General features: G+C 46.8%; 1 protein-coding gene across 1 annotated transcript in view; it reads right to left on the bottom strand.

Moving 5' to 3' along the window:
• LOC131418178 (fer-1-like protein 4) overlaps window positions 1-20,875 on the bottom strand; it is a 42,824-nt gene extending 21,949 nt beyond the window's left edge. Inside the window, 21 exon segments of the mRNA XM_058562175.1 lie at window positions 8,738-8,854; window positions 8,930-9,017; window positions 12,875-12,975; window positions 13,422-13,542; window positions 13,632-13,812; window positions 13,998-14,106; window positions 14,493-14,851; window positions 15,466-15,653; window positions 15,741-15,923; window positions 16,039-16,198; window positions 16,450-16,534; window positions 16,613-16,675; window positions 16,932-17,063; window positions 17,179-17,239; window positions 17,777-17,947; window positions 18,242-18,283; window positions 18,472-18,563; window positions 19,746-19,845; window positions 19,944-20,032; window positions 20,415-20,470; window positions 20,742-20,875. Coding sequence (XP_058418158.1) covers window positions 8,738-8,854; window positions 8,930-9,017; window positions 12,875-12,975; window positions 13,422-13,542; window positions 13,632-13,812; window positions 13,998-14,106; window positions 14,493-14,851; window positions 15,466-15,653; window positions 15,741-15,923; window positions 16,039-16,198; window positions 16,450-16,534; window positions 16,613-16,675; window positions 16,932-17,063; window positions 17,179-17,239; window positions 17,777-17,947; window positions 18,242-18,283; window positions 18,472-18,563; window positions 19,746-19,845; window positions 19,944-20,032; window positions 20,415-20,470; window positions 20,742-20,820 — 2,577 coding nt within the window. The 5' untranslated portion in view covers window positions 20,821-20,875.
• Window positions 20,876-21,671: the final 796 nt, after the last annotated feature.

The raw sequence follows: 21,671 nt of genomic DNA, 5'->3' as shown, positions 1-21,671 counted from the left end.
CTTGATCGCCTTATGTAAGTAGGTTCTTCCCTGCCCCCTTTAGTCTCTGTAACATCTTTCTTAGCAATTCCTACAGATCATAATTATTTTTCTTATTCACTTGCAGATGCATAGTCTGTCTCCCTCACTAGAACATAAACCCCCAAGGGCAAGAAACATGGCAGGAGTTGGATCCCCAGGGCCTAACATAGAGCCTGGCACATAGTAGGACTTCAAATATCATTGAGTAAGCAAACAAACAATAGCTAGAACAGATCTCTTCAAAGCACAAATCTAACTCTCCTTCCCGTGTTCAAAATCATCATGACTGACTTCCATTTCCAGTAATATGAGCTAGGAATTAAGACCTACCTCTCACTAAAAACAACTAAAAAGACTGGGTAACATATTTTTCAATATTTTATTAAAGGCAGTGCTGAGATAACAAGAATAAAGAATTATCAGACCAAGCTCTAAATGAAGATAGGAATCCAGAAAAGTTAGCAGAGCATTTGAGCCACTTTGCTATAAGGGCATTTGCCAAACCTGGCCAACCTGAGCTTTTCATGTCCTAACAGTGAGTAAAAACAAAATAAAGAGCTCAGATTCCACTGAGGACAGGAGTCTAATAGGAGATCTCCCTGGTCCCTGAAAGCTATGATTCCAAAGAATTATGCCTTCAGGATAAAGATAAACCATAACTGAACCTGCCCCACTCTCTCACACCCAGGGATCTACAAGGAGCGTTGCCTGGCTGAGTGGAGTGGTGGGAGTTGGAAATTGTTCCTGAAAAGAATAACTACAAGCTGATTTTCTCACAGTGCCTGGGTGTTGCTAAACATCAAAATTTGGTTTAATGGGGGGCTGGCCCAGTGGCGCAGTGGCTAAGTTGTGTGCACTGCTTCGGCGGCCCAGGGTTCACGGGCCCAGATCCTGGGAGCCGACCCACACACTGCTCATCAAGCCATGCCATGGCAGTGTCCCACATACAAAACAGAGGAAGATTGGCACAGATGTTAGCTCAGGGACAATCTTCCTCAAGCAAAAAGAAAATTTAGTTTAATGTAATCAAGGGTAGGAGCAAAGACAAATGTTTTCGGGAAGAATGTACCTTTATTTCAACACTCAAAGAACACTCACAAATAATTTTTAAAGGAAACTATAATGAATGACTCACAGTTTAAAGCAACTAAGCACAGAAGGAAACAACCATGAGGGAATACCAGCAGAAAGAGAGACAAAACCAAACCTCCAAAAATCCACTATTAGAATCATCCAATACTATAAAAACAAGTCTGCTGACTATGTTTAAACAAAACAAAAGACGAACCTAACAAATATTTATTGGAAATAAGAAATTGTGAAAAATAACATAATGGATTTGGAAAAAAACAGAACTTACAGAAATGAAAAGTGCAATGATTGAAATGAAAAATTCAATAGAGGCACTTATACAGTCTTCTGATTTTCAATTAAAAAGCCAAAGCATCATTTTATAACATATAAATGAATCAAAGTAACACTTTTTACACCTTAAACTTACACAGTGTTACACATCAAATTTATTCAATTTTTTAAAAAAAGTTAAAAAGAAAGCCAAAGCAACTCAATGGGAAAAATAAAATCTTTTCAATGAATGGTGCTGGAATATATCAATGTCCATATTTTAAAAACAGAACCTTGACTCATATGTCATACCATACACAAAAATTAATTTGAGGACAAAGACCTAAATGTAAAATCTAAAACCATAAAGCTATCTTTATTCTCCTAAAAGCATAGGAGAATATCTTTGTGACTTGACGGTAGCAAAGTTTTCTCATACAGATAACAGAAAGCAATAAACAGAAAAGAACAATTAGATAAGTTAGACTTCATCAAAACTTGCTGGAGATGTATTATTTATTTTAGCTTCTAGTGTTCTTTTATACAAAAATAAAAGCACATGACGAAAAATTACAAGACATATGAAAAGCAAAAAAATGTGACCCATGGTAAGAGAGGAAATAATCAATAGAAGTAGACCCATAGATAACCCAAATATTGGAATTATTAGGGACATTCAAACAGCTGTGAAAAATTCTAAAGGATCTAGTGAGAAAAGTACACAGAGTTAAAAGATGGGTGATTTCAGAAAACACATGAAAACTGGAGCCAAATGGAAATAATGGAGATTTAAAATATGATATCAGGTAGACAGTTCTGCAATAATAGTTGGAGACTTCAATATACCACTTTCAATAGTGGATAGAATATCTATACAGAAGATCATTAAGTAACTAGAGGACTTGAACGACACCATAAACCAACTAGACCTAACAGACACTCCATCCAACAACAGCAGAATACACATTCTTCTCAAGTGCACATAGAACATTCTCCAGGATAGACCATATGGTATGTTGCAAAACAAGTATCAATAAATTTTAAAAGATTGAAAAAAAAAAAGATTGAAATCATACAAAGTATCTTTTATGACCACAGTGGAATGAAACTACAAATCAATAATGGAAAGAAAACTGGAACATTCACAAATGTGTGGAAATTAAACAACACATTCTTAAACAAACATTGCATCAAAGAAGAAATTACAAAGGAAATTAGAGAATACTTAGAGATGAATGAAAATGAAAACATAACATACCAAAACATATGAGAAGCAGCAAAGATAGGGCTCAGAGGAAAGTTTATAGCTGTAGATGCTTACATTAAAAAAGAAGAAGGATCTCAAATCAATAACCTAACTTGGGGCTGGCCCGGGTGGTGCAAGCAGTTAAGTGCGCGCGCTCCGCTGCGGCAGCTTGAGGTTCACCGGTTTGGATCCCCGGCGCGCACTGACGCACCGCTTGGCAAGCCATGCCGTGGCGGTGTCCCATATAAAGTAGAGGAAGATGGGCACTGATGTTAGCCCAGGGCCAGTCTTCCTCAGCAAAAAAAGAGGAGGATTGGCAGATGTTAGCACAGGGCTGATCTTCCTCACAAAAAAAATAAAAAATAACCTAACTTGACGCCTTGAGGAATTAGAAAAAGAAAAAACTAAACCCAAAGCTAGCAGAAGGAAGTAAATAAAGGTTGGAGTGGAGAAAAATAAACTAGAGAATAGAAAAACAATAGAAAGAATCAATGAAACCAAAAGTTAGTTCTTTGGACAAGTCAATAAAATTGACAAAACCTTATCTAGACTGACAAAGAATAAAAGAAAGAAGACACAAATAACTAAAACCAGAAATGAAAGTGAGGACATTACTACCGACCTTACAAAAATGAAAAGGATTATAATTATACAATTAACAATTGTACACAACAAATTAGATTACCTAGAAAATGGTCAAATTCCTAGAAACACACAAATTATCTAAACTAACTCAAGAAGAAATAGAAAATCTCAACAGACCTATAACAAGTAAAGAGATTGAAACAGTAATCAAAAACCTCCCAACGAAGAGAAGTCCAGGACCAGATGACTTCTCTGGTGAATTCTACCAAATACTTAAAAGAATAATTAACACCAATCCTTCTCAAACTCTTCCAAAAAATAGAAAAGGAAGAAACACTTCCTAACTCATTCTATGAAGCCAGCATTACTCTGATAACAAGGACAGATAAAGACATCACAAGAAAAAATCCTCAACAAGTTATTAGCAAATAAAATACAAGGATCATACACTATGATCAAGTGGGATTTATACCAAGGATGCAGGGATGGCTCAATATCCACAGATCAATAAATGTGATATACCACATTAACAAAATGAGGAATTAAAATCACATGATCATCTCAATAGATGCAGAGAAAGCATTTGACAAGATCCAACATCCATTTATAATAAAAATTCTCAATAAAATGGGTATAGAAGGAAAAGTACCTCAACATAATAAAGGCCATATATGACAAACCCTCAGTCAACATCCTACTTAACGGTGAAATACTGAAAGCCATCCCTCTGAGAACAGGAACAAGACATGGGTGCCCATTCTTGCCACTCTTATTCAACACAGTACTGGAGGCTTGGGCCAGAGCAATTAAGAAAGAAAAAGAAACATAAGGGATCCTAATTGGAAGGGAAGAAGTGAAATTCTCACTGTTTGTGGATGACATGATTCTATATATAGAAAACCCTAAAGAATCCATAGATTCTTTATATATATATAAATTTATATATATATATATATAATCCAATATAGAAAACGATTAGAAATAATCAACAACTACAGCAAAGTTTCAGGGTACAAAATCAACTTACAAAAATCAGTTGCATTTCTATACACTAATAACAAACTAGCAGAAAGAGAAGTCAAGAATACAATCCCATTTACAATCACAACAAAAAGAATAAAATATCTAGGAATAAATCTAACAAAAGAAGTGAAAGACCCTTACACTAAAAACTACAAGACGTTATTAAAAGAAATCAAATAAGATATAAAAGAAATAGAAAGATATTCCATGCTCATGGATTGGAAGAATAAACATAGTTAAAATGTCCATATTACCAAAAGCAATCTACAGATTCAATGCAATCACAATCAGAATCCCAATGACTTTCTTCACGGAAATAGAACAAAGAATCCTAAAATTTATATGTAACAACAAAAGATCCTGAATAGCCAAAGCAATCCCGAGGAAAAAGAACAAAGCTGGAGGCATCAAAATCCCTGACTTCAAAATATACTACAAAGCTATAGTAATCAAAATAGCATGGTACTGGCACAAAAACAGACACACATGTCAGTGGAACACAATTGAAAGCCCAGAAATAAAACCATACATCTATGGACAGCTAAGCTTCAACAAAGGAGCCAAGAACATACAATGGAGAAAGGAAAGTCTCTTCAATAAATGGTGCTGGGAAAACTGGACAGCCATGTGCAAAAAAATGAAAGTAGACCATTATCTTACACCATATAGAAAAATTAACTCAAAATGGATTAAAGGTTTGAATGTAAGACCTGAAACTATAAAACTCCTAGAAGAAAATATAAGCAGTACATTCTTTGACATTGGTCTTAATAGTATCTTTTCAAATACCATGTCTACTCAGGCAAAGGAAACAAAAGAAAAAATAAACAAATGTAACTACATCAGACTAAAAAGCTCCTGCAAGGCAAAGGAAACCATGAACAAAATGAAAAGATAACCCATCAAATGGGAGAAAATATTTGCAAACCATATATCCCACAAGGGGTTAATTTCCACACTATATAAAGAACTCATACAACTCAACAACAACAACAAAAACTCAATCAAAAAATGGGAAGACCCGTGGCTTAGCGGTTAAGTGTGTGCGCTCCGCTACTGGCGGCCTGGGTTTGGATCCCGGGCGCACACCAATGCACCGCTTCTCTGGCCATGCTGAGGCCGCGTCCCACATACAGCAACCAGAAGGATGTGCAACTATGATGTACAACTATCTACTGGGGCTTTGGGGGGAAAAAAAAGGAGGAGGATTGGCAATAGATGTTAGCTCAGAGCTGGTCTCCCTCAGCAAAAAGAGGAGGATTAGCACGGATGTTAGATCAGGGCTAATCTTCCTCACAAAAAAAAAAAAAATTGGGCAGAAGATATGAACAGACATTTTTCCAGAGAAGATGTACAGATGGCCAACAGGCACATGAAAAGATGTTCATCATCACTAATTATTAGGGAAATGCAAATCAAAACTACAATGAGATATCACCTCACATCCGTCAGAATGGCTGTAATTAACAAGACAAAAAATAAGAAATGTTAGAGAGGATGTGGAGAAAAGGGAACCCTCATATACTGCTGGTGGGAATGCAAACTGGTGCAGCCACTATGGAAAACCAGTAAGAAGATTTCTCAAAAAATCAAAAATAGAAATACCATACAATCCAGCTATCCCACTACTGAGTATTTATCTAAAGAACATGAAATCAACAATACAAAGAGATTTATGCACCACTGTGTTCATTGCAGCATTATTCACAATAGCCAAAGTGTGCAAGCAAGCCAAGTGCCCATCAACTGATGAATGGATAAAGAAGATGTGGTATATATATACAATGGAATACTACTCAGGTATAAAAAAAGACAAAATCGTCCCATTTGCAACATGGATGGACCTTGAGGGTATGATATTAAGTGAAATAAGCCAGATGGAGAAAGACAAACACCATTTGATTTCACTCATATGTGGAAGACAAACAAATACATGGATAAGAACAGATTAGTGGTTACCAGAGGGAGAGGGGGTGGGGGGAGGTCAAAGGGGTAAAGGGATACATATGTATGGTGACTGATAAAATCTAGACTATTGGGGGACAGCAAGATGCAATCTATACAGAAAGTGATATGTAATAATGTACACCTGAAATTGCACAATGTTATAAACCAATAGGACCTCAATAAAATAATTTTTTTAAAAGACATTACAAGAAAAGAAAATTACAGAATAATATCCTTTATGAATATAGATATATCCCTCATGAATGAGTCTGGAACAAAATATTAACAAACTGACTCCAACAGCATATAAAAAGGGTTATATACCATGACCAAGTGGGATTTATCTCAGGAATGCCATGTTGGTTCAACCTAAGAAAATCAATCAATGTAATAACACCACTTCAACAGAACAAAGGAAAAAAACCAAATGATCATCTCAATTGATGCAGAAAAGGCATGTGACAAAATCCAACATCCTTTCATCATAAAAAAACACTCAGGGGCTGGCCCCCTGGCGTAGTGGTTAAGTGCACGCTCTGCTGCTGGCGGCCCGGGGTTCGGGTCCCGGGCGCGCACCGACGCACCACTTGTCAGGCCATGCTGAGGCCGCGTCCCACATAAACTGGAGGCAGATGGGCACAGATGTCAGCTCAGGGCCCCTCTTCCTCAGCAAAAAGAGGAGGATTGGCATGGATGTTAGCTCAGGGCTGATCTTCCTCACACACACACAAAAAAACCACACTCAGAAAACTAGGAATAGAAAAAAAACTTCCTCAACCTGATAAACGGCATTTATGTAAACCCACAGCTAATATCATACTTAATAGTGAAAGGATGATAGCCTTCCCTCTAAGATCAGAAACAAAACGAGTGAAAATTACAATTTTGGAAAAATTGTATCTCTTGTATCAGCCACTGTGAGCTGACAGCTTCCCAACACTTAAAGGTTTTTCTAATGAGATTGGTAGTAATATTAATGAATGTGATGTCTTAATACTATATAATGAAATATGCCAACATATGGAAGATCTACATAAGTCAGTGAACCAAATTTCCAAATGACCTATGTATGATGATTCAAAATCATGCAAGGATAATAGATCCATTCAAAGTACAAGATAGACTGATGGATTTTAATACAACAGAGTATAAAAAGTTCTTTGCTAGACATTTGAAAAAATGTAAAGCAATGCCATTCTTCTCACTAAAGTTTTTGTTGTGGAGGATATAGCTATTTTTCATAAAAATATGTTATTTATGTTATCTTGCAATGGGTTTACTATTGTTTTTTTAATTAATAAATACATTTTTATTTCTCAGGTTTTTTAAATTTTTCAGTTTTAGTTTAGATAGTGGTAAATATCAATAGATACAATCTACATTAAAAAAAGCTCTTTGGGGTCCCCAGTAATTATTAGGGGGTTAAGGAGTCCTGAGACCAAAAAAGTTTGAGAAATACTGCCCTAGAGAAACTCTTGCACTTGTTCCCCAGGACATGTACAAAAATGGTCTTGGAAACATCGTTTCTAATCACCATCCCTTGGGATCAACACAGGTATCCATCAACAGTGGACTGAATAAGCAAATTGTAATATAGTCATTCAGTGGAATATTACATAGCAATTAAAATGGACAAATTACAGCTACATGCAATGATACAGATAAATCTCACAAATATAATATTGACCAAAATAATATAAACAGTATTATATAAAGTTTGAAAAATAACAAAACTAAACTATATTATTTCAGGATGCATGTTTAAGTCAAAAAGTGTTTTTAAATGTCAGCTAACAAAAGGAGGTTTTCATTCCAAATAAATAAAGTAATTTTGCACTAAAATTCAATATAATAAGGGTCTCTATCCCGTCTCCTACTACTCTGTCTTCCAGCTGCCCAGGCCTACCTGATTCTGTGCCTTTGCACATGGTCTTCATTCTTTCACACTTGCCAAACTTCAACTTGTCGTTCAAGGTCTGAGACCAAGTATCCAACTCCTCACTGTTTGACCCTGAGGACATACCGGCCCCAGAGGTCAAAACTTTCTGTGCCTTTGGGAAGCACTGAGCTTCAGAATGAGGCAGAACTGGCTTTGAATTCTAGCTCTGTCACTTAACCATCTATGACATGGTGGACCAGTCACCTTCCCTCTCTAAGCCCCAGTTTCTGCACCTGTCAAATGGGGTAATGTCTTCCCCAAGGTTGCTGGAAGGATCACACAAGATAACACATGTAGACACTTAGCAGAGGAAGCATTCCAAAAATGTGAACTCCCTTCACCACTCACGCATGTTGTGTTCAGAGCTTCAGACCAGGGAAGTCATGCCAAGGAAATGTACTCTCAAATCTTCATCCAAAGAAATCCTTCATGTTCCCTGCATCCCTGCTGGGCCTGGAACACTTATCTTCACTATTAGCTGCTCTAAATGGAGCTGATCCGATGCCTAGAGCAACAGACCCCTCGGTCTGGCTCAATCCACAGGACAAATGTTAGGTCACCCCTGACCAGAGGCCTCTGGAAACATAGGAGAAAGGTATTCAGAGTAGGGAAATGGGTGGGCAAGGCAGTACCTCCTGGGCCAGGAAGTGCAATTTTGCCAGGAGCTTCTTGGCCAGTGCCACCTTCTTTTGCACATTGCCCTGTCTCAGGCCCCGTAGAAGCCGCAGTCCTTGCTTTGCCAACAGGTTCTGGAAGGGCAGGAAGAGAACGTGAGTGGAGAGCCCCAGCTAAGTGCCCATGATTCCCCCTTCCCCAGACCATACCAGGCTATGCACCAGCAGTTTCCCTCGGCATCGATCCAGGGCATTAGGCCGGGTCATTGTTCTGCGCTCAGCACCGTGGCAAAACTGTCTGTAGTGAGCAGGGACGGGTGTGGCAGGTGGGAGTCAAAGGAGGGAACACGGACCCTTAGGAGCCACCTTCCTCAGAGCAGGCCCTCACACCCAGACTCCCTCACACCCAGACTCCCTCACATGTTCTCAGAGAGGTGCCCTTTCCCAGTCAAGGATGGCTTCTGTATTTGGACCATGCCCAAATTCATTGAGGCCAGCCTCACGTTTGAGCCTTAGAATGCACTAGTATTTAACCCTCTACTGCCCTGGCTACTCAAAGTGTGAGCAACAGCATTGGTATCACATAGTTAAAAACGCAGAATCTCATGGGGGCCAGCTTGGTGGTGGAGCGGTTAAGTGCGCGCGCTCCACTTCAGCGGCCTGAGGGTTCACAGGTTCGGATCCCGGGTGTGCACCAATGCACCGCTTGTCAAGCCATTCTGGGGCAGCATCCCATATAAAGTAGAGGAAGATGGGCATGGATGTTAGCCCAGGGCCAGTCTTCCTCAGCAAAAATGAGGAGGATTGGCAACGGATGTTAGCTCAGGGCTGATCTTCCTCAGGAAAAAAAAAATACAGAATCTCAGCCCCACCCCAGACCTGCTATGTCAGAAACTGCATGTGTATACCCTCGGGGATTCATTTGCACGTTAAAGACTCAGATGGACCTTATGCTTGACAATTCCAACACTGACTAAAGATAGGTCAAAGATTACATGCCCAAACCAAGTGCATGTTTCTTGGGTTCCAATGAACCCCCTCCTCCAAAGAAAACATGCTTTACTCCAAAATGTCAGAGTTATCCTTCACTGCTCGTTCTTTCTCTCACATTCCACATGAATCCATCAGCATATTATTTAGGCTCTACCTATAAAATACATCCAGAATCTGACCACTTTTCTCCTTCTCCAGGATCACCCTACTCCAAGCCACCATCATATCTCACCTAGGATTATCACAACTGCCTCCTAGCTACTCTTACTAGTTCCACTCTTACCTAAAAGGCTCTACATGATCTGGCTCCCTTTATCTCCCTGTCCTGATCAAATGTTACTCTCCCCTTCTTTCACAACCCTATAGTCACACTGGCCTTTTTTGTCCTCCATGAACACACAAAGCCCATTACATTAAGGCCTTTGTATTAGCTGCTTCCTCTGCTAGAACGTTCTACCCCTAGATCTTTGCATGGCTTACTCCCATTCTTCATTCAGGTCTCTGCTGAAATGTTACCTCTTCAAAGGCCTTCCCTGATCACTTCATCTAAACAGCCCTTGCCACTTTCTCCATCCTTATACTCTGCTTTATCTGTCTGTCTAAATAGATAGTAAGCTAGGGCAAGGACTTCATTCTGATTACCACTATATCCTCAGGGCCTGGCACCTAATAGATGCTCAAAAAATATTTGTTGGGAAAAGTAAAATGATTTTTGAGATGTGATATTTTGGGCCCTTTTTGACTCCCAACAATTTCCTAAGTTTTTATTATGGAAAATTTCAAAAATATATCAAATGAAAATGACTCCAAGGATTTTTCATCTAATACTGCCCCCAGAGCATACACTAACGCTCTTTGCTCCAAGACTTCTATTGGTAGAAATAATTAGCATAAAATAAAACTGACAAGGGTCAAAACTGCATCTATTAACATTTGCTATTGATTAAAAATTGACAGGAGAATCAAATCTTCCTGGCAAGATTTAGATCCACAAAATTGGATTCAGAGAAATTGGATCTGGTTGAAATAGTAGCCACAAAAGAAAACCACACTGCCCAAAGCTATAAATAGTGAAATATAAATGGGCAAATCTTTCACTGAAATTTCCCTGCCAAAGAATAATTCCAGTAATAAAATAATTTCAGTAAAGTGAAAGTGGAAAGTTTAATTGCACTGTATGGGAAATCAAACAAGGAATTAAATTGCATTAAAAGTGGTTGCTCTTTTGGAGATGGAAAGAATGTAGGCAGAGAGCCTTATAATGAAGCCCTGGGACACACACCCATGAACATTTGGAACATTTAGAGGTCAAGAAGAGAGGGAGTCAGCAAAAGAGATGAGAAGGAATGGCCAGCAAGAGATGAGAATGAGAAGGAAACAGAAGGAAAACCAGAGGCACGGAAGTCAATAGCAGAATATTTCAAGAAGGAGAGTGAGGTCAACCGTGTCCACTGACACTGAAAGGTTGAGTAAGATGAGAACAGAAAAGTGACCACCTATGACTAGGCCCTTGTCTGAGTCCTCCTCTTCCACCCTGCCTCCAAATGCTAGAGCTCTCCAGGTCCTCAGATTTCTCTTTTCTGTGCTCCCTAAATAATCTTATCCAGTTCCATCTACGTATTGACAGCTCCCAAATTTTCATTTCCAGCCTAGAACTCTTCCCAGAATTCAACTCACGTAGCTAACTGCCTAGCAGACATGTCCATTTGTAAGTCTAATAGACATCTACTTCAAAGTTCACATGTCCGAAAATGAACTTCTGATATTCCCTTCACTCCCTTCAGACCTTCTTCTCTTGTTTTCCATAGCTCACTAAATAGCACCATCTACATAGGTGTGCAAGCCAAAATCATGGGAGTCTTTCAGGACTCTTTGCACGTTTCCTCATCCCCTATATCTATCCATTAGCAAGTCCTGAAGTGTCACCTCCAAAGTCCAAAATTGCTCTTGAATCCATTCATGTCACTCTATGTCCACTGCAACCTCCCCAGATTCAACTCATCATTATTGGTCACCTGAACTATTACAAAGTAATCATCTGTCTGCTTCCTCTCTTATACCATCCCTCCCCCACTGATCCTTTTTTTTTTTTTTGAGAGCAAGATCAGCCCTGAGCTAACATCCATATTAATCCTCCTCTTTTTGCTGAGGAAGACCGGCTCTGAGCTAACATCTATTGCCAATCCTCCTCCTTTCTTTTTTTTTTTTTTCCCCCCAAAGCCCCAGTGGATAGCTGTATGTCATAGTTGCACATCCTTCTAGTTGCTGTATGTGGGACGCAGCCTCAGCATGGCCAGGGAAGCGGTGCGTCCGTGCGCACCCCGGATCCGAACCCGGGCCGCCAGTAGTGGAGCACGTGTACTTAACCACTAAGCCACGGGGCCGGCCCCCCGCCGGCTCCCCCCCACTGAAGGTTTTGAGAAGAGAAGAGATAGGCTCTAACTTATCCTTAAAAAGGATCAGTGGGTTGGGCCAGCATGGTAAGTGTCATAAATATTTATTGAATAAATGGATAAACAACTCTTTTAAGAATAGGATCAGAAGAACACTGAAGTACCTGAAGCAGGTTATGGAATTTAGGTCAGTGAAGGTCAAAGGTGGAAGTGACTAGAACAAATTTATGTGGTTACAGTAATGACCTGGTAACTAGGGACCAGTTGACGCTGCAGGAGAGAAAGTGGACAATTGCAGAGCTAATTCCTCCAGGAGGTGAGAGAAAATGAAATCAAGATCACAGCTGTGGCTATGGGAACAGGGACACTTCTTTTCTGTTGTAGGAAGGAAGGAGAGCAGATGGATACAGAAGCTGGCAAGGTGGTAGATGGGACAGAGGAAGGTGAGGTTTCTATTTTCTTCATGAAGTAGGGGAGGAGGATACTAGCTGGAACGAGTGTGGAGGAGAGGGGCAAGGGAGATTTGATAAGAGGGGAAAAGGGATAAATCTCTAGGAAAGGGAGCTTATTGGAGGGCAGTGGCCTATCCTCCAATAATTTCCATCAAGCTCCCTCGGATATGGACAATAATCTCCTTCCCATTCTTCTGTAAAGTGCAGAGCAACCGCAGCTTCTACTTGCCCTTGGGTCCAAACAGCCCCCATGAGTCTCCCTCACTCTGGAGTTGGCGCGGATATAGGCAGCAGTGAGGCGCAGGCTCTCAGCTCACCTGCTCCCAGCCACCAGCTCTTCCAGCGCCTGCTTGAGTCGAGTGCAGGCGCCGGGCCCCGGCCTGTGCTGCAGAGTCTCAGCCTCCTGCAGCCCCTGGTCCTGCACAACCGGGCGAGAGGGTCAGAGTCATTAGGGTCCCAGACTCCGACATCTTTTAGATCGCAACCCCACCCCAGGGCCCGCCCACTCACAACAGCACCTCTGGGCCCCTCCCTTTTTTGGCTCCATCCGGGTCGGGGTTCAGTTTTTCTAGCCCTCTACTGGCTCCACACCTGTGGAGTTGGGCCCCCAGTAATTCTACCCATGTCCTTCACTCAGCCCCTTCCTGGGTCCGACAGTTCTGAATCTCTGACCTCCCATGATTTCCTGCCTCCTCAGTTCACCCAGAAGCTGTGCTCTTTGACCCTCAGGCCTTGCACCAACCAGGTGCTGGCTCCCTGGTGCTCCACCTGTTAGCCCTGCTCCAGAGCTCCCTTCAAAGGCTGCAGTCTCCCCCACACTCTTATGTCCCAGCCTCTACCTGTGGGCACCCGCCTCGCTCTCACCAGCCTCTGGGCCACCTTCCTCACGCAGTTACTGCTCTGCAGGCGCCACGTGTGATCCTCCCAGCGGCTCCACACGTGCACGCACGGCTTGCGGTGATGCAGGGGCAAGCACAGGTACGGCCTGGGCCGAGCGGAGAGGAGCTGAGGCTGCAAGGGGCAGTCCTGGGCCACTGGGGATCTCTCAACGCCCTCCTCCCAGCCACCAGGAGCACTCAACCGCTGCCATCCACAGGCTCAGGCCACTGAGCAGGGGTCCCCAGCTCCACCTCCTCCACCGGCCGGATTCCCAAGTCCGACTCCAGCAGAGGCTGCGCCTCCCCCGCTGCACTCTCTGCTCCCTCTTTGGCCCCGGACCCTCGGCCCATTTGCTCCTCCTGGCGGCCTGCACGACCTGCTCGGAGGAGCAAGTGTCAGCGGGTGCCAGGCTGAGGGCCTGACCCCTCCCTCAACCTCCTCTGCCTCAATAGAAGTCAGGGCCCTCCTCTGACTGAAGGTCAACTGTCCATTCCAAGGGGCTAAGTCCGGAACAAAAGTGCCCACCCTCAAACCCATGACCCTCAGGGGATTGGCACACACCAATGGAGATCTCAAAGCTGATGGGCTGGGAGGCCAGGGTGGGGTCAATCATGGTGGCCTCGAAGAGCACACCGAAGAGCAGGAAATCTTCACAGGGTGCCAGGGAGTTCTGGAAAAGGTGTGTCAGGCTGGAGTCAGCCCCCACCCTCCCAGGTTGCAGCGCAGACTATGCTTGGCCACAGTGGCCACAGATAAGACACTCAACCAAGGCCTAGAAGATTCACTGCAGGTATCCTACCTCCCTTCTGCCCCTTGCAGCCCCAATTAGATCCCGGGCTTAGTCCTCCCGCCCACCTCTGATTAGTCAGCCCCCCTCCCCCCACATGTGTATATACACAACGGCACATGTGTACACACACTGCATTCTTCACCCAGGCCCCCAGATTGAGTCACCACCACCCCACCCCACCCCTTCCTGTATTTAATGCCTGGTAGCTGGTTACACACTCCAGAGCTGAGAGGGGCCCCGCCCCTTTGTTAAACCCCAGCCCCCACCTCTGGCAGCGGCAGCAACTCCTCCACCTCCACCTCCATGGCACTAGGAATCTCGGGCCCATCAGCACTGGAGCTGACATCCCCGTGCTGTGGAATCCCCGTTGGAGTCTGGCCTCGCCTGGCTTTTTTCTTCTTTCCCATGAGCCGGGGCAACCTCGACCCCTGTGGGGTCTGCGTAGGCTCAGGTTCAGCTCTCCCCTCCAACACCTCCATGGACACAGCCACCAGCAGGCGGCCGCGGAACCAAATGCCTTGGCCAAGGCCTTCATTGAGAATTTGAAGACCATCCCGGAGCCCCCCGCTGGGGAGCGAGCCATAGAGAGGCACCCAGGCCGGGCCGAAGGTGGGGTTAAACCCCGCTGTGAGGGAGAAGAACAGTACTTTGGAGGGGAGCATGGGGCAGGTGGGTACTACGTCAGTTTATGCACCACACCCTCATTTACTGCAAGTTCGGGCGGGGGGCCTCGGCCGCTCTGGGAGGGAAGTCTGCGAACAGCTGTGGACCGACAGCTGTGGACCACGACCTGGGAGCACTTCTAACCAGCTCAGCTCCCAAAGGCGCTGCAGACAGATGGAGCGAAGGCTCTAGGGGCGGAGCCAGAGCCCTGGAGGTGGAGTCAGGATTGGGGCGAAGCTACGGGTGATCCCATAACGGACTGGGGTAAACGGATGTGGACTGGGCTTGTTTCCGTACGTGTAAATCTGTAGGGAGAACCGGGCTGGAGTGGTTACTGGATTTGCAGCTGTAGTTAGGATTTTGTCAACGGAGCCAAACCGAGGGTGGGGTTTGCAGTCTGGGGGCGACAGGTGAGGCTCCGAAGGGAGGGGCCGGCTTGGTGTACAGGTTGTTATGTGGGGTGGACCCGACTTTCTAAGCAGAGTGGGATCGCGAAAATCGAGTTTGCTGTCGGGGGCGGGACCACCGCCGATAGGGCCCAGGCGGGGGCAGCACGCGTCGGCCAGATGCGCTCACCCGCGCGGCCCGGGTGTGAGATCTGCCTCAGGTCCAGCACGTGCGTGGCGAGGGCCATATCCGCCAGGGGCGCGTCGTCCCGCAGCTGCAGACGTAGGCCGCGTGTCAGCGGCGGGAAGAGCTCCACGAAGCTCAGCTGCTCGTTCCACTCGGGCGCCGCCGCCTCCCCCGCGTACGGACGTCTCGCTCTGAGCGCGGTGGTGAAGGCAGGCGGAGAGGGGTCAGCACGGGACCAGAGCCTGAGCCTCGGCAGGGTGGGGACTGGAGGGACTTACCGCTGCCGCAGGAAAGACACCCGCACGTAGGGGTCCAGGAGCACGCGCCGATCTTGCAGGGCACGGGCCAGGCTGCCCAGCAGGCTGGGGCGCAGCGCGGGGAGCCCCTCCGCGCGGCACACGCGTACTCGCAGCCGCGCCCACGGCCTGTGGGCCGGCACCCCCCGCGGCAGGAGCAGGTTCCTAGGGCAGGGGGCACTGAGGGGCTGAGAAGCCCGAGTCTCGGCCCCTCCCCCTCTCTGCGTCCCGGAGGCCACGCCCAGTCCTACCCTCCCCTACCCACCCCTCTCCAGCTCACTTCTAGATGTCCGATCTGTGCCACGGGCTGGGGGGTGGCAGCGGAGGGGGCAGGTCCCCGCGCGCCTTCACGGACAAAGTGACCTTGACGAAGCCCTTGGTCCCGGAGCGAGTGTCCCGAGGGTCGTGCAGCGGAGCCCATTTCTGGTAGAAGTGGCCATCTGCAGGTAGAGGGGCAGGCCGAGTGTCAGCGGAGATCGGCGGGATGCGCGGCGCGGTCGTGGGGCTGGGATCTGAGTGTTGGACAATGGCCGGAGTTCATGTCCAGCCCAGAAGGGAGGAGCGGGAGTGCGTGGAGGTCAGCCTTCGCAAGAGAGTGCGGGCTCACAAGTTAGCACATAGGAATCAGCGCCCAGGAGGTCAGTTTCCCTTGTCGGTGCGGATGAATCTCAATGACGGGAGGGCTCGGTACCTGGCTGGTCGAAGATAATGCCCAGGTCCATCCTGAAGGTGCCTATCCGGGCGGCCATAAAGGGGAGGGTCTGCGAATGAAAAGCCTGGGGGAAGGTGGCGTTAGTCCTGGAGCTTGGGCATCTCCCCTTCTCTGTCGGAAACCTCTCACCCTACCGCCTCACCGTGATCTCCAGCAGCAAGTCTTGGAGGTGAAGCTGGGTCTCATGAAATTCGAACAAGAAGTACTGGGTTGAAGTGGGGAAACAAGAGAGGTGAGAGACGGTTGTCTGTGAAGGGCTCACGCCCTCTGGCCCCTGCCTCTTGCAAAGGGAACGCCCTCCTTGCCCTGGGATGGTGCCTCTTTACACCATTTCCCTAGACGGCCCTCAGCCTCCGCCGCAGCTGGCTTATTTCCACCTAGGCCAGGCCCCTCCGCGGACAGTTCTTATCCCGGGTCCGGCTCATCTTCTCAGGTCCCCGCTCTTCCGTGGTCGCACACACCTCGTTGCAGAAGGGGCAGTTGGTCCCGCGCTGTGTGGCGGTCACTCGGCGCTGCTCCCCAACACGCACGGCCACATAGGGGTTAATGTTGACTCCCACCAGCTTCTGGGCCTCCAGCACCGTGACCCCCACCTGAAGAGTGCGGAAGGAGGAGAAGAGGAAGCCACGGCTGCCAAGATAGGAGGGAGGAACGTGTGGAGGGCAGGTGGTATTCCCCAAGAGTTAGGGCCTGGAGGGAAGAGCTTACCTGGAAGTCCCGGGTTCCGGACACCTGGAAGGGATCCCCACCAGCCAGGCCCCGTGCTCGGCTGCAGAGAGGGTTAAGGTCAGCTCTCACTTCACTTCTTCCCTCCACCACACACACACTCTTGCTTTGTGCTGGGGATAAGATCTCTTCTCCCTCTGAACTTTTGGATTCTGAGTACTTCTGTCTTGGTTTGCCTCTATCTCAACCCTACACCCAGAATTTGACTCATTCCTGGAGCCCTAAAACCATTCATTCATGCAGCAAAGATTTATCGAGCACCTACTGTGTGCCAAACCTACTCTTTTAGGCACTAGGACACTGCAGTGAGCAAAAGAGACAGAATTCTTTGCCCTCATCACACTTCCAACACCTACATGGGTTCCAGAAGCTGTATGTGAGCCAGTGTAACTGTGTGTGTGAATGTGACAGTGTCTATACCTAGGACTGAGTGACCCTTGACCCCAGGACATCCACTCATCACCCATACCCTGGGACTGTGTGTTTGTGAGAGTGGATGGGCAAGGGCCTACATGTGTGACTGAGTGAGATTGACACACTGGTGGAGTGTGGGAGCAAGTGTGCAGTGGGTACAAGTTACCTCTTGAGGGGGCTGAACACTATGCCGGAAAGCTCCACATCAGGCTCGTCCTCCAGCTCCAGCTCCAGCTCCAGCTCCAGCTCATTTTCTTCATCATCCTGCTGACTTAGGCCTTGAGCTAGCCTGCGGCCCAATGCTGCTGCCCGGCGCTCCAGCCGGGCCTCCCCAGGCCTGATAAGAAAGGCTCTCAAGGGACATGTCTGGGAACTCTCACCCATCTTTAGGCATCCCTTAACTTCCCTGACCCTAGGACTGACCCCCGAACCTTTGACTGACCCCACTGATCCCAGGACTGACTGCTAATCTGGGAACTCTCTAATTTCAGAACTGACCCCTGACTCTAGGAGTGACTTCTCACCCTGGAATTGATCCAGTACTGATCCCAGACCCAAAGACTGACTCCACATCACTGGCTCCTAATCTCAAGACTGACCCAGTGACCCCAGGTCATCCCCACATACTTACTCCAGCTCCTGGAAACCCACATTGGGGATGATCAGCTCTGAGCTGGGAGAAGGAGAAGTAAAAGGAGTGTGAGGGCCAGGCCTGACCACAGAGCTGCAACCTGGGCAGCATTAGTCCAGGGTCACTATGTCCAGGAGATCCAGAGTAGAACTGAGTACCGCTTTTCCCTTTCCAAAGCCTCCCTGGGCTGGGACCACAAGGCCTTGCTTAGGTTGGTGGGGGGGGGTTACCTGTCCCTGATGGGTGCCCCAAAGTCCTCTTCCACCCAGGCTCCAGTTGCACCCTCTGGGGGCTGGTACTTCAGTTCAAGCTCCACCTGGACCTGAAACCAGATACACAGTGTGCCTTAGGACCCCTCAAACTGTCCTGGGGCTGAGAGAAGCATAAGGACAATGCCTATTACTCCACCTATAAACAGAGACCCTCCTGGCCTGCATCTGTGGTAACTTGTGGTTCCTCTCTAATGATGTTAACTACTCATAACCTGTTAAGAAGCTGCCATGTGCAACTTACCTCTTGTAGGGGCCATACACGACTCCAAAATTCTCTCATTGCTCTTGGAAATCCATTACTGTGGCCTTCACAGCTCTGCATGGTCTGGCCTCTGCCAACCTTTCCAGCCCCATCTCAGTTGGGGTCTGCTCCTGCCCAGCACCCCAGTTATGCTCTCTCAGGGCACTGGACTTTTGCATATGCTGGTTCTTATGCCTGGAACTTCTCCCCTCTCACATAGTTAACTCCTATCACCCTTCAATTCCAAGCTTAAGCACTACTTTCTTAGGGAACCTTTTCTGATGCCCAAATAGGTCATATGTCTCTGTTATACCCTCTCCCAGCCCCCTACCACCTCTTTTGTAACACCTGTCAGTGGCAATTTTACATTTATTTGTATGAATATTTGTTTAATGTTTGCCTCTTTCTTTAGATATGGAGCTCTAAGAGAGCAAATTCTTATCTGGTTTTGCTCACCACTCAGTCCTCATTGCTCAGCACAGCACTTGGCTTATAATCAGGGCTCAACAAATGGTGACAGACTGAATGAAAAGCACTCATTTTGTATGACTACACATAATATAAGTGAGGAAATGGCCTGGAGAAGCTAAATAACTTGTCCAAGTTCTCAGCTAGGAAATGGTGGATCTGAGATTTGAACCCAGGTCCATTTCTACCAGGCTATACTGACCCTCTATGAAGCACCAGGAAAATCCAGCCAGGTTCATCTTTGTCTGCCACAAGAATTGAGGCTGGTGCAGTGTCAGGGAGCAGCACAGAACTCCTTTCCTTCCCCCATTGCCACACCCCTTGCCCTCAGAGCCCTCAGAGCTGAACCTGGTTCTTGGCCCATGTGGGACGTCAGCAGGGGCTGCAATGAAAGGACCCCTGGCTTGGGAGCCTTGTTACCACTCCTGTCTGGGTCTGGGCTTTCCCCTCTGAGGAAAGGAACCGTCTATCTAGAGGGACTCTCAGGCTTGGGGGTGGCAGGCTGGAGGCTGGTGGGACTCACCGGGGACACTTGCAGATTCTCAGCCACTAGGGCCTCCCGCACCACCAAATGCCCGGCACTCTGTAGCTGCTGCAGGGAGATCACCAGGGTCCCCAGAGACCTGGGGGTGTGGCATGGAGCAGAAGGGTGACCCAGGGGACTGGCCCCAAGCCACCTCCCAGCCCTACCTGCATCCTTGGCTCCCCCAGGCCTACTTACCTGGGGCTGAACACACGGCTGCAGTTGACCACCTGCACAGACAGAGTCTCCCCAGCCAGTGGAGCCCCATAATGTGGCCAACGGAAGAGCTGGGGATAGGAGGAACCTTGTGATACCCAGTGCTGGGCTGACCCTGACCCCCAATCCAGAGCCTATTCCCAGCCCTGAAACAGGAGCCAACCCTCCCAACGTGGAGCTAACTCTATAAGTGATCTCCCAAACCTGGAACCAACCCCCAGGGGATTTACTCCAAACCAGGGCTGATCTGGGGCTAACTACCAATCAAGAACTAAACCCCCCTAGTCTTGACTCTGAATTGTCCCAAACTAGGTCTGACTTCTCAAACCTGAGACTGACCCCACCTCCTGAGACTACACCTCCCAAAACCCAGGAATGAGCCCCCCAACCCCAGGATGGTCTTAGGTGAGGCACAGATCAGCTTCTCCCCATCTAGGACCCAACCCCACTGACCTCACCAATATCTGCTTCTTGACCACAGTGAATTCTCCTTGTTTTCTGGGTAAAGCCTGCTTAGAATTGAAACTAGTCATTTATCAGCCTCTCCCCAGAAAAAAATAATTACCCCTCGCCCTTGGCCTGGAGTCCAATCCCCCTGGACTTACCCTTAAAGAAAGGCAGAAAATGGGAAGGGAAGGAGGCAGAGAGTTGGAGATATTGGGCTGGGGGAGAAAGGAGACAGGCCATAGAGATGCCTAGGGATGAGATTGGGACCTAGAGAATGGAAGAACCAGAGCATCCCAGTTCCAAAAATCCTTAGAGCACCCCAGCAAGCCTCACCTCGAAAGCTGAGCCTCACTTGTCGGTCATGGCTGCCCGGCAGCCCTGTCAGTCGCCGTACACACACGGTCAGAGCCATTGTCCCAGGGCCACTGGCTCTCCCTCTGCCTGCCTGCCCTCTTGCCCACCTGAGTCACCTCTGACTCACTGGACTCACTCAGCAGGTTCAGCAATCCCTGCCCTTTAGTCAAACACACAGGTGGCAGGCCTGGGGGTCATGGGTAGGGAGCGAGCAGGAAGACTGAGAGATGGGGGTAAGGTTCCTGTGTCAGCTCAATTCTCCCTGTCTGCACCAGCTTCAGCATCTATCCTGCATCCTTGTGGGGTAGAAGCTGAGACAGAGTAGGAATGGAGGCAAGGGGAGAGGACAGGACACTAGTCTGCTCCCTGCTAGCCTATGAGGCCTCAACGGCATGGACCTCCTGTTGTTCCTTGTTCACCTTTGTCCTCAATGCCCAGCTCAGGGTTTGGTACATGAGACACCCTCAAGACATTGGCTGAATAAAGGGATAGATTAATAAATGGGTCCCCTAGCCCCCAGCATTAGTGCTGTAGGCACTCAACACATTTGTATTAGTGATCGAATATGGGTCCCTAGTTTGCACATAGCAGGTGTTCAAAACACTTCTTAACCAGAAGCCAGAGGTCCTTAACTTGGGGTCTTATTAGTGGAACTATAGATGGCCTCCAGGGAGTCTGCAAACCCTTGAAACTGTAAAATATTGAGCACAAGTGCATTTTTCTGGACATAGAGCTCCTAGCTTAGGTTAATAACCCTTAAATAGGTGTGCAGTACTTTTATTGAATGAAAGAATGAACGTATCTCCCAGTCTGAACCCATGGGTGACAGTAACTATGTGTTGATTGCATTTCATGGCCATCCGCTTAATTATTCTATTTAATGACACCTCCTATGTGCAGGAGTTGTGC

The sequence above is a fragment of the Diceros bicornis genome, chromosome 19 (assembly GCF_020826845.1).
Source record: "Diceros bicornis minor isolate mBicDic1 chromosome 19, mDicBic1.mat.cur, whole genome shotgun sequence".
Classification (NCBI taxonomy): domain Eukaryota; kingdom Metazoa; phylum Chordata; class Mammalia; order Perissodactyla; family Rhinocerotidae; genus Diceros; species Diceros bicornis.
Note: the sequence above shows the minus strand (reverse complement) of the source record. Positions and strands in the feature narration are given on the sequence as shown.